Source organism: Achroia grisella, unplaced genomic scaffold (assembly GCF_030625045.1).
Source record: "Achroia grisella isolate CSIRO2021 unplaced genomic scaffold, CSIRO_AGI_Agris_v1 utg402, whole genome shotgun sequence".
Lineage (NCBI taxonomy): Eukaryota > Metazoa > Arthropoda > Insecta > Lepidoptera > Pyralidae > Achroia > Achroia grisella.
Window position 1 is genome coordinate 7,014,853 of NW_026712841.1, and position 11,534 is coordinate 7,026,386.

Consider the following 11,534-nt stretch of genomic DNA (forward strand, 5'->3'; position numbering starts at 1 on the left):
CCCTATCGTAACTAGGCAACGATGTTGCCGCACGATGATAGTAGATTCGCCACATATAGTATTCACATTTTACATAAGAATGCATGCGGCAATCAATACAAAAACCGGTATGCTTTCATATTTCTAAAATAATTTAATCAATTCGTTAAACAAACTTCGCAACCGTTTATCAATAAAAACTCTAAATGCCATTTTGTACTTCAGATTCGGTCTAAAAAGAGCAGGGAAATGTTGTTATTCTTACACCGTTCCGGACGATATACCTACTGTGATCTATAGTTATCATGAAGAGTTAAAGTTTCGAATATGACGCTTCCATCATGACATCTACATCCACATCTACATCAGCAGCATCATCCGTCCAAGTTGAAGATCAAGATATTGATGTCTTATTTGAAAATAATAGATGATTAAAACATAAAATTTGTTGATTATTAAATATTTACAATTGAATGACGTTTTATTTGACATTGGAAAATGTTAACATAATTTTAAGAGCAATTTAGCATATTTCGTATTATTTTGTTGGCAACACTGATTAGTCTATGGAATTTATTCCTTTTGATCTGTGACAGTGATACTCACATGTTTTAGTGTTTTGAATTTTAATATAATAATAATAAATATGGAGGAAAAAACACCAACAATTAGTTTGGTTTCATGCATGCATTTCGTCAAACGAGGAGTGGCAAAAGAGATTCCAGAAAAGGTATCGTCGTATTAATTCTACCTAATGCAACTAACCGATTCAAATCAGTTACAGGTTGTGTTATTAAAAATGTTTGTTTATTCATTTACAGATTGAATTAACAGAAAAAGAATTAGAAAAGATAATTAAACAAACCGCTAACGATTTACGGTAAGATAATGAGTTATTTGCATTCTTTTGTATACTTTATTTAACTTTTGTAATTTTACGACGCAAGTGTAGAATTTTAAAAATATAGGTAAAATCTAAACATTTCTTCCTCATAGACACGATTGTCTTTATTGTTTCCTGAACAAATTATCTATTATTGACTAGAGACCAAATTAACTCAAAAAACGGGAACGTAAACAAACTATTTATAATTAATATAGTTTTTCTATATATGTCTAATTGCTGTTTTCATAAAACTTAAGACACAAGCCTTTTCTATAAATATTGCTTTATTATCTCTATTTATAAACGCTCTATAAAGCTCTTATAACTGTTCATTAGCAATCAGTTTGTAATTATGATATCTGATAGTGAAAAACGTTAATTTATATTTTCATAGAAGTATAAATCTAAAAATTGTGAAACACACAAGTTAATTAATGCAATTACGACCATTTCTACAATTAATTTAATTAATATGTGAATTCGCCAAAAAAAAACATTTAAAAAAAAAGTCAATCCATTTCTTTTACCAGATAAGTGGTAAGATATAAAACGATTCAATAAAAATTGATATATGACTATTCAAAAGTGCTTAAATTAAGTTTATTTGAATAAATGATTTTCTATTCTATTCTAAAAGTGGAATAAAATCTATAAATTGTATATTATTTTAGCTTGACAGAAGATGGTGATGATGTAAGCGATGAAGAAGGTGAAGCCAGTGCTAGTGCAGCACCAGATCCTCCAGCAGATCCTGAGGACAAATTCAACTTTGCAAACTATGATGAAGAGGACTTAAGTATGTTTGTTTTCTATTTACATACACTCTATAGTGACATCTACATGTCTCTTTTGTTAAGCATACTACAGAGAGAACTATATGTTAAGAGTATGATGTGCTAATAATCTGTTTATAAAAAATTTAATTCACTTATTGTCATAGCGATGATGATGATCATGATGATTGTCATAGCTGGGCACTGTTAATCAAATAGTTAACTTCGTTAATAGTTAATCTGCTGCAAAAAAGTTAGCTGCGTTAAAAATTAAAGCATTACATTCTAGAAGAATTAACTTAAGTTAATATTAATTGTTAATCAAAATGTTAGATTTGTTCATTAATGATTAATGGATATACAAGTTAATGCTTTTAATGATATACTTTATTTGTGTCAATATTATGTTAATAAACACTTTACACTGACTAAATAATATGTTTTCATTATTTTACAGTGCATTCATAATCCTGTTACAAATTGGAACAGTAGCTGTCACTCATATGAAACTGTATTTTTGTAAAGATCTTAGTGAGAATGTTCAAATCCTGCTAAATTAAAAAAAAATATAGAATAGATTATGTGTAAAGGACAAAAATGTAGTTTTATTTGAATAATCTGATAATTGAAGTACAGTCATTTGAATATAGTTAAACAGTTATCATTCTTTTAATCTACTGTTTATTCTGTGTTTTGAAAGTTGTCAATACATTATATTTTTCAATAAAATGGGCTGTAAAGTAATAATATTAATTTGTGTGTTGGTTACCATTCAATCACAAATCAAATTGATGAAGGAATGGGCAATGGTTTACACTCTCGATATATTTTGGATACATTTATACAAAATAATTTTTAATAAAATAAATATGTTAATTTACTTTGTTTATAATATTATATCACACAATATTTTTATCTACATAGGATTAGTCTTAAGTTGTTGGTATTTATACCAATCTCTCTAGTACGGCGAACGATCTCATATAACAATCCAGTCTCATCAAATGAAACATTTAAATGTAATAAAAATGTAATTTTCAACTCATTAAAAAATAATGCTGTCAAATGATAAATTAACAAATATTTTTAAATTTATATTCAGAATTCTCTCTTTTGTTTATTCATTTTATTTTGATGAATATTATCAATCCGTTAATTCTAATCATGGTAATACTCTAAAGAGATTCTAACTAACGAATTGTAACTAATTAAAACAATCGTAAATTATAACATGCAATTTGTAAATAAAACAATCGTTTTAAATGTTGCCAACGATGTTTTATTGGTCCACTATATACCAAAGAAACCTCGAGTTTTACAAAATATTTAAATCAATATTAATGAATTAATAAAACTACTTGAAACCATTATATTAAAAATTGCATAAAAATACATGCATATTCAAACCAAAAATCATTGTAATATTTAAAAAATGTTAATATATAATTATTAAATAAACAATTACAATAATAAAATGATTTATATATATTATAGGAAAATGTATAAAACTGTATTAATTTACATAATTTGTTCAATACTGGAGGAGTTAGATTCTGCTAGATTTAGTGGTGAAAATAAAATAGCAACACTGAACGTCATGCGTATATGGTAAAACAGTCCAACGTCAAGATTGCAACATAATGATAAAAACAGTGCCATGTCTATTAGTTAGCGAGGCTTTATAATAGGTTTATGAATAACGCACTTCTATAAACCTTCAATAGCGCTAATGAACGTTTTAACTAATGAGCTCTATAAACCTTTAAGTTTTTTTATGAATAATACCGTATATACTATATTATATATCTATATAATTTTACTGCTTTTACCATCAGACACATCTATAAATATTGTTTTGTTTTAGTATCTCAAGTTGTTAATTTATATTTTTTATAAATCTAAAGCAACACATATTTATATGCTCCTTCTTCTGTGATGACAGCTTTCCGAACGGTAGATAAAAAACAAATTTGACTATTCAAAAGTGCTTAAATTAAGTTTATTTGAATAAATGATTTTCATTCTACAGTGGAATAAAATCTATAAATTGTATATTATTTTAGCTTGACAGAAGATTGATGATGTAGATCATCCAGTGCTATGCAGCACCAGATCCTCCAGCAGATTGAGGATATATTATCTTTGCAAACTATGATGAAGAGGACTTAAGTATGTTTGTTTTCTATTTACATACACTCTATTATCTACATGTCTCTTTTGTTAAGCATACTACAGAGAGAACTATATGTTAAGATATGATGTGTAATAATCTGTTTATAAAAAATTTAATTCACTTATTGTCATAATGTTGATGATGATGATTATATATTTTTTTAATCAAATAGTTCTTTTTTTATACTGCAAAAAAGTTGTCGTTAAAAATTAAAGCATTACATTCTAGAAGAATTAACTTAAGTTAATATTAATTGTTAATCAAAATGTTAGATTTGTTCATTAATGATTAATGGACTAACAAGTTAATGCCCAGATATGCTTATTGTGTGTCAATGTCTTTACACTGACTAAATAATATGTTTTCATTATTTTACAGGCAATCCTGTAGGAATTGGAACAGTAGCAACTCTGCCAAACTTAGGAGATCTTAGTGAGAATGTTCAAATCCGGGTAAATTAAAAAAAAATATAGAATAGATTCGAAAAACCCTTTATTTGAATAAACTTAATTGAAGTACTTTTGTATAGAAACAGTTATCCTTCTTTTAATCTACTGCTTATTCTGAAAGTTGTCCCATTACAAGAAAAATGAGCAAGAAACTTGTGTGTTGCTCGTTTAAATAATTATTGTAACTTTACATTTTTATGTAAATACAAAATAAAATATGTTACATCTATAATATTAATCACACAATAATTGTTCTACATAGGATTAGTCTTAAAGGGTATTTATACCAATAGCCAAGTAGAAAACTCATATAACTGATCCAGTCTCATCAAATGAAACATTTAAATTCTAATGTAATTTTACAACTCATTACAAACTATGCTGTCATATGATAAGTATGAATTTTTTTTAAATTTATATTCAGAATTCTACTGTATTCATTTTATTTTGATGAATATTATATGCTTTCAGCATGGTATACCTTTTATGACTAACCCAGTTAATTAAATACAATTCCTTTTAAATGCTGGGATGGTCCACCCCACCAGTATGTTCTGTTAAAGAAGTTTGAAGTTTAATCACTTGCATTATATTTCTTATTCCATTCTCAACACATTTATAATAAATTTAATATATAATAAATAAATAAACAGATGTGATTTATTTATATTATATTTATACTTTACAGACAGACGGCCCAGATAGTGATGAAGAGGATGAAATAATCAAACCAAATGACAATCTGCTGCTCGTGGGACATGTGGAAAGTGATGCCAGTGTCTTAGAAGTTTATAGTAAGTTCTATTTGCTATTACAGTCAGTATGAATTAAATTCATAAATTTTGTATTGTTTTTAATTTTATACTATATACTAATAAAATGTATATAATTTTACACAATTGTATCAGCATTATAGATAAGTTTTGTTTTTCAAGCCAAGTTGTTAAACAGTCATTTTTTAACACATCTAAATTCACATATTTATATAGCCACTCTCTGTTGAGTGGTGTGACATTTGATCAGTGATTTTGTACACACAGGGCTCCTGCAATGTTTTCTTTCTGTCATTTTGTAGTCATCCATCATCCCATTTGATCAGTAATTGATATATGTATCTTAATAAAAAATTCAGTTTTGTTACAATGCTCATTTATTACTCAGTAACAGAGACGTAACAAATGTATGTGTTTTGATTGAAACAAATGTAAGACATTCTAATGTTTTAATATTATATATTTTTTTAATGGGCAATCTGTTTTTTATACCATTGTCCAATCTGATGACTCTCTCTCTATCTGTAATTCTTTAAATTCATGAGGCTGCTCAAATGAGTCAACTCTCAGGCGTTGTCTGTAAATCTTTCCGCCAGTCCCTGTAAATCGCATCTTTTAAGTCGAGAGAATCTTAGATACCCCATCTATTGTATAGTAATAATACAGATATATATTATAAATGATCAAAAGATAATTATGAAATCTAACTGAAGAAGTAGCTTTTCTGTCAAGTACTTGATTTAATATGTCTAATAATAAATTTGTATATTGTTTCAGTATTCAACCATGAGGAAGGCTCATTCTATGTTCATCATGACATTATACTGCCATGGTTTCCACTGTGCGTTGAGTGGCTGAGTCATGATCCCTCAGACCCCAATCCAGGTAATTGTCATCATTACATATCAAATATATTCAATATTAGGCTAAAAATAAATTAATCAAATTTTATACTTTCTACCATTTATCAAGTCGTACTTCTTTATTGTTTGGCTGATTACTTCAGTTGTAAAGACAAAAAACTGAAGGAGTATATTTATTGTCCATTATTTTTGTTAATCAGTTTCAATCCTTACATAAAATAGCTTTCAAATTCTGTCTAATATATTGAAACATATACGCTAATTGAGACATACACTCTTTATTATAAACTAATCGTTACCTACTCCTAAATACCGACTGTAAAATAAAATACTACTTCACTAATAATAAAGTGTTCTATAGGAACAAGATTTTTTCAAATCAGCTTTCTAATATTTGGTTTTATAGAATCCAAATGAGTATCAAATCTTCTCTTGTAAAATATCAGTGAAGGTATACTTCCCCAAAAATTCTACGGCCTGTACATCTGTTCTTATTCTTAACAACAACTTGCAGGCAACCTGTGCGCACTGGGTGGTATGGACCCAGTCATACAAGTGTGGGACCTAGACATAGAGAATTGTCTCGAACCAGCATTCAAATATAATTCCAATAAAAAGAAGTGAAACAAGAGAATTGGACACAAAATAGATATAATATCCATCAGGTTTTATGTATGTTTGAAACAGATCAAATTCAATTATGACTAAACTTATATATAAAATTCTCGTGTCCTCCTCGGCTTGACCGATTTTTATGAATTTTATATACATATTCAGTGTATCAACAAAATAATGTAAATCCATCAAGTAGTGAAACAGATAGTAATCGTGAACAAAATAATATAAATCCATCAAGTAGTGAAACAGATAGTAATCGTGAACAAAATAATATAAATCCATCAAGTAGTGAAACAGATAGTAATCATGAACAAAATAATATAAATGCATCAATTAGTGAAACAGATAGTAATCATGAACAAAATAATATAAATGCATCAAGTAGTGAAACAGATAGTAATCATGAACAAAATAATATAAATGCATCAAGTAGTGAAATAGATAGTAATCATGAACAAAATAATATAAATCGGGTTATCCGCCCCTAACATTTTATTTTTATTTTTGGACAATTTCATTTATATTTTTAAAATTGTATCATTAAAAAATACATACATCCCTAAATTTTATCCCTTCTAACACCAACCCCTATTTTTTGATAATGATTTATATGGCAAAACAATGTTTGCCGGGACAGCTAGTGTATATATATATGTATATTATCTCACTAACATTAAATATATATAGTGAGTAGTATTATGCTGAAATTTACATATGTGTTAAGTATATAATGTGGGTCATTCCAATTCATAGTTTTGTGTGTTTGCAGACATGTATTGGCGAGTGGTTCTGCAGACAGCACAGTTTTGTTATGGGATTTAGACCAAGGCACACCGCATACAAAGTTTGACGAGTTTGAAGATAAGGTAAAAATACATGCATTATATATTAAATTCAGCATGGTTTGAACGTGCCTAGGATTTATTATTGTCTGATACTACAGAATGTGTATATGTTTGCATTTAAGACTCATATCATTTCACTTTCTTTTAAAATTTTATATTTTATACCATAGAATTTATTTTCCAAAAACACGTTTAAGATTTATAAACCATCAATAACTTTATAGTTATGTTTTTACTCCATTGTCAGATGTGTGCCATTTTGCAATGATAATTAATTGTTACAAAAAGGCGCTAAAACACGCATGATTGAAGAATGTGGGAACGCGCGAGCTGGCAGAGCACACGGTCTTTGTGGCTCTCTTTGTCTACATTTATGTGCTCAGTCTGTCCTGCGTCACAACCTATTCGCGTGTAAAAAGCGTGTTACATAGAATGACAACCCTGAATCTGCATAGAGTGGCATCCCTTTCTTGTTGCCTCATCAGCACCGTTTAGCGTTCCATGTTCGGTCCGCTTCTAATAAAGTTACCGAATCAGAGGCATCAACGTGAAAACCTGGCCTCCCTTGCCCAGGTGGGACCTCACCAAAAGATTTCAGATTTAATTCATCCATCGTGGAAGTATCACATAGTCTTAATTATTTTGTAAGAATATTTAATACAATCATTTTATATTATAATTAAATATATATAGTTATAAATCGCATTTTTTGCAAGCTCTACATAAGGCAGCTATTGGTTGGTAAATGATAATGACATGTACAGGTACAGAGCGTATCGTTCCACCCGCTCGAAGCGCAGACTCTGGCGACGGGCGCGGCGGACGGAAGTGCGCGAGTGTACGACTGCCGCTCGGGGAGAGCACGCACGTGGCGTCTGCCGCCACAAGTAGAACGCGTCACGTGGGATAGACACAACCCCTTCTGTTTTGCTGTTAGTACTTGCTATCTTACTAGTATTACAAACGTGGAAGTTCCCGAATGTGATTGGATGTTTCTTATTATTTCACACAAAAACTACTGCATAGATTTTAATAAAACTACAACAATATATAGGCTATTAAATACGCGGGTGAATCCGCGGGCACAACTAGTCTACTATAATATAATATTTAATCATATCTCAGGGCAATTCACAAAGTGCCATATAGTCCTAAGCTAAGCAAAGTTTGTATTATGTATACTAGCGAGAGATATATCAAGAAGGCTGACCCCTCTGGTCAACTTTCTCGAGGGAAACCAGTACTGTGCTAAGCTAATTTAGCACTCAATTGGATTATACTAACAAACCATTAAAACAAGAGAAATCCAATATAGGTACTAGATTACTGATATAAATACATAGATACAGTTTTTGTAAATACATACATAATATACATAGAAAATCTATACTATAACATACTCAGAAAACAAATGTTTGTACCGTGCGACGAAGCGGTCACGCGGTCATTAGAAGTGTGGGCTAACTGAGCTGATTTCCTTTTATTAGTCTTCAGTGGTGTCCCACCAGCGTATATGTCATATACATATTTCGATGCCAAAATGAACATCTTTATTGTTATTATTATGCCCAAAACTATATTATTTTTCTCTATTTACAGTTAAGTAACGATAAAGGGAAAGTAGCTTATGTGGACTGCAGACAAGACGAACCGTTGTGGACTATAGAGGCGCATGACAACGAAGTGACAGGTTTGTTTCAAAACATATATCCTCAAAGCGAAAGGTATAATCATTTGATAGAATCAACCACATAGATTAGAATAACTGGATTTATGATTATAAAATGTCTATGGATTGTCAATTAAAAGAGAAACATAAAAATCTGTTCAGCATTGTGTTTAATATTGAATAACATACAAATTACAGTAGAAAATAACGTATTTATTTGATGGTATAATTAATATAAAGTATATACATTATATTAATTGTGCACAGGTCTCATAATCAGCGATCACGTCCCAGGTCTCCTAGTTACAGTTAGCACAGATGGAAAAATGAAAACTTGGGACATCTTAAAGTAAGTACATAATATGTATTTTTAACTTTTATTTCCGTATATCCTCACACCACCGTTAACAGATAAAACAATTGTCTTAAACCATGCAACCAAGGTTACTGACCGCATTTGTTTTGACAATACTTACAGCAAAGTAATAATTTAAAATATATTTGGCAGCCTCTCAGTTTATTCGTTCTTGTTACTCTCTGAAGCGGCTGGACCGATAACGACGGGACTTTCACTCGCAGATAGCTAATATTATAATGGGTAACTTGGCTACTTTTATTTTAAAAATATTGATTATTTTAATTCGAGGTGGATGTAGTCATATAAAGTAATAAGATTATAACAATAATTGTTTTTGTGATCTATTACGTCCATAAAATCCTTAAATAATAGTTATTCTCATATACCAAATACAAATTCAAAATATCTTTATTCATGTAGGTCTACTACAGTCTCTTATTACATGTTAAATCTACCGTCAGTTCGGAATGAGACGATGAGAAGAACTGACAAGAAACTCAGCTCGTATTCTTTTCAAATGAATGTTGTACATACATGTTTACAATATACATACCTTCCATGTACAGAGAGAGAGATTAGCTGCATTTTTATATGTTATATGTAATTATGTGTGTGACGTCAGTGGGGCGCCGACTCAGGTGAGCGAGCGGAGCGGCCGCGTGGGACAAGCGCTGTGCGCGGCGGCCTGCCCCGAGGCGCCTTTCTCGGTCGCGGTCGGCGGCGACAACAAGGAGTGCTACATCGAACTAGTCGACCTCAGCATCAGTGAACAAGGTTTTATTTTTATGTTACGATTTTAGAAAACCTGATAATAAAGGGTTACCTTGGCCTATGGGCGCCAGAAATACTACACGTGTCACGTGCACGTGACCGCCCTTTATACACTTCTTCAATACATGATTGAGTAACATGATGGACTATGAACGAAGCTCTTCAGGAGCATTTCAATCAGCCGCAAATTACTTTATAACGTAATTCGATTGGACGGACGAATTATAATTAAAGAAGTTATAACTTAACACACATTGTGCATTATCATGGTGTGCTGCGTAATTTATTTTTTTCCCATTTTTTTTTTCAGTTACAGAACGGTTCGGCTCAAGGCAACAGGTTACGATTACTACGGAAGCAAACGACGAAACTATGGATACATAGAATGTATTTAAAATATATGAATATATTATATTGTTGCCAAAGTATTGTTTTCTTTCTAAAATAATCTATGCTGTAAGTTACATTTTAGATGAAATACTGTTGAATTATAATTTATATTCAACAACAATTATCATTATGTCCCAGGGTAAACAGAACTTGTGTTATGGATACTAGGCAACTGAAATATACACATTAAACATTTTTTTGGTAAATACGTACCTAATATAAGTTAGAGCGTTAACTATAATAATACCTAATATTACAATAGTTCTTCATCTTCCTTATCCCATTTATTTGTGGTCGGCGTAATGTTTTTCTCTTCCATTCATCTCTGTTCGCAGTCATCCCGTTATTTACTCCCTTTCTCACCATATCATCTTTCACACAGTCCATCCATCTCTTTTTCGGTCTTCCTCTACCCTTATAACCATCCACATTCTAATGTAACACCGTCCTTAGGATACGATCTTCATTCCTACGCATTACATGTCCATAGCACGATAGACAATTACTCTTTAATTTCTCCAACATCGGTGCCACTTTCATACTTCCTCTGATGTATTCATTTTTTATCTTGTCTATCCTTGTCACACAACACATCCATCTCAACATTCGCATTTCAGTTGCATGCAGTCGTCTCTCATCCGTCGCCTTTATGGGCCAGCACTCTGATCCATACAAAATAGCAGGCCGGATCATGGTCTTGTAAATTTTGCCCTTAACTTTAAGCGGAACTCGTGAGTCGCACTTCGTTGCCGTAACCTGCCCCCACTTCACCCAACCAGAGTTAATTCTGTGCTTTATGGTTCGGTCTAATTCGCCATTGTTTTGGAGGAGTGAACCTAAATACTGGGAATCGGAGTTGTGTTATCAGCCTCTACTGGTGTTCTACCAGCGTAAACTACTGGTGCAGGCGGGTGTACTATTTCATTATCATAAATAAAAAAAAACAGCCTTCTTTGCCAAAGTTTTAATGTCTTACACTTAACTAAG

General features: G+C 31.0%; 1 protein-coding gene across 1 annotated transcript; it reads left to right on the plus strand.

The window, feature by feature from the left end:
• Positions 1-557: 557 nt before the first annotated feature.
• LOC131844277 (periodic tryptophan protein 1 homolog) lies at positions 558-10,572 on the plus strand. Its single transcript, XM_059193113.1, is given in 13 exon segments — positions 558-709; positions 801-859; positions 1,537-1,661; positions 4,190-4,263; positions 4,949-5,054; positions 5,811-5,918; positions 6,411-6,561; positions 7,284-7,380; positions 8,124-8,291; positions 8,959-9,049; positions 9,296-9,377; positions 10,009-10,160; positions 10,468-10,572. Coding segments are annotated over 13 exon segments (1,371 nt in total). The 5' UTR covers positions 558-625; the 3' UTR covers positions 10,542-10,572.
• Positions 10,573-11,534: the final 962 nt, after the last annotated feature.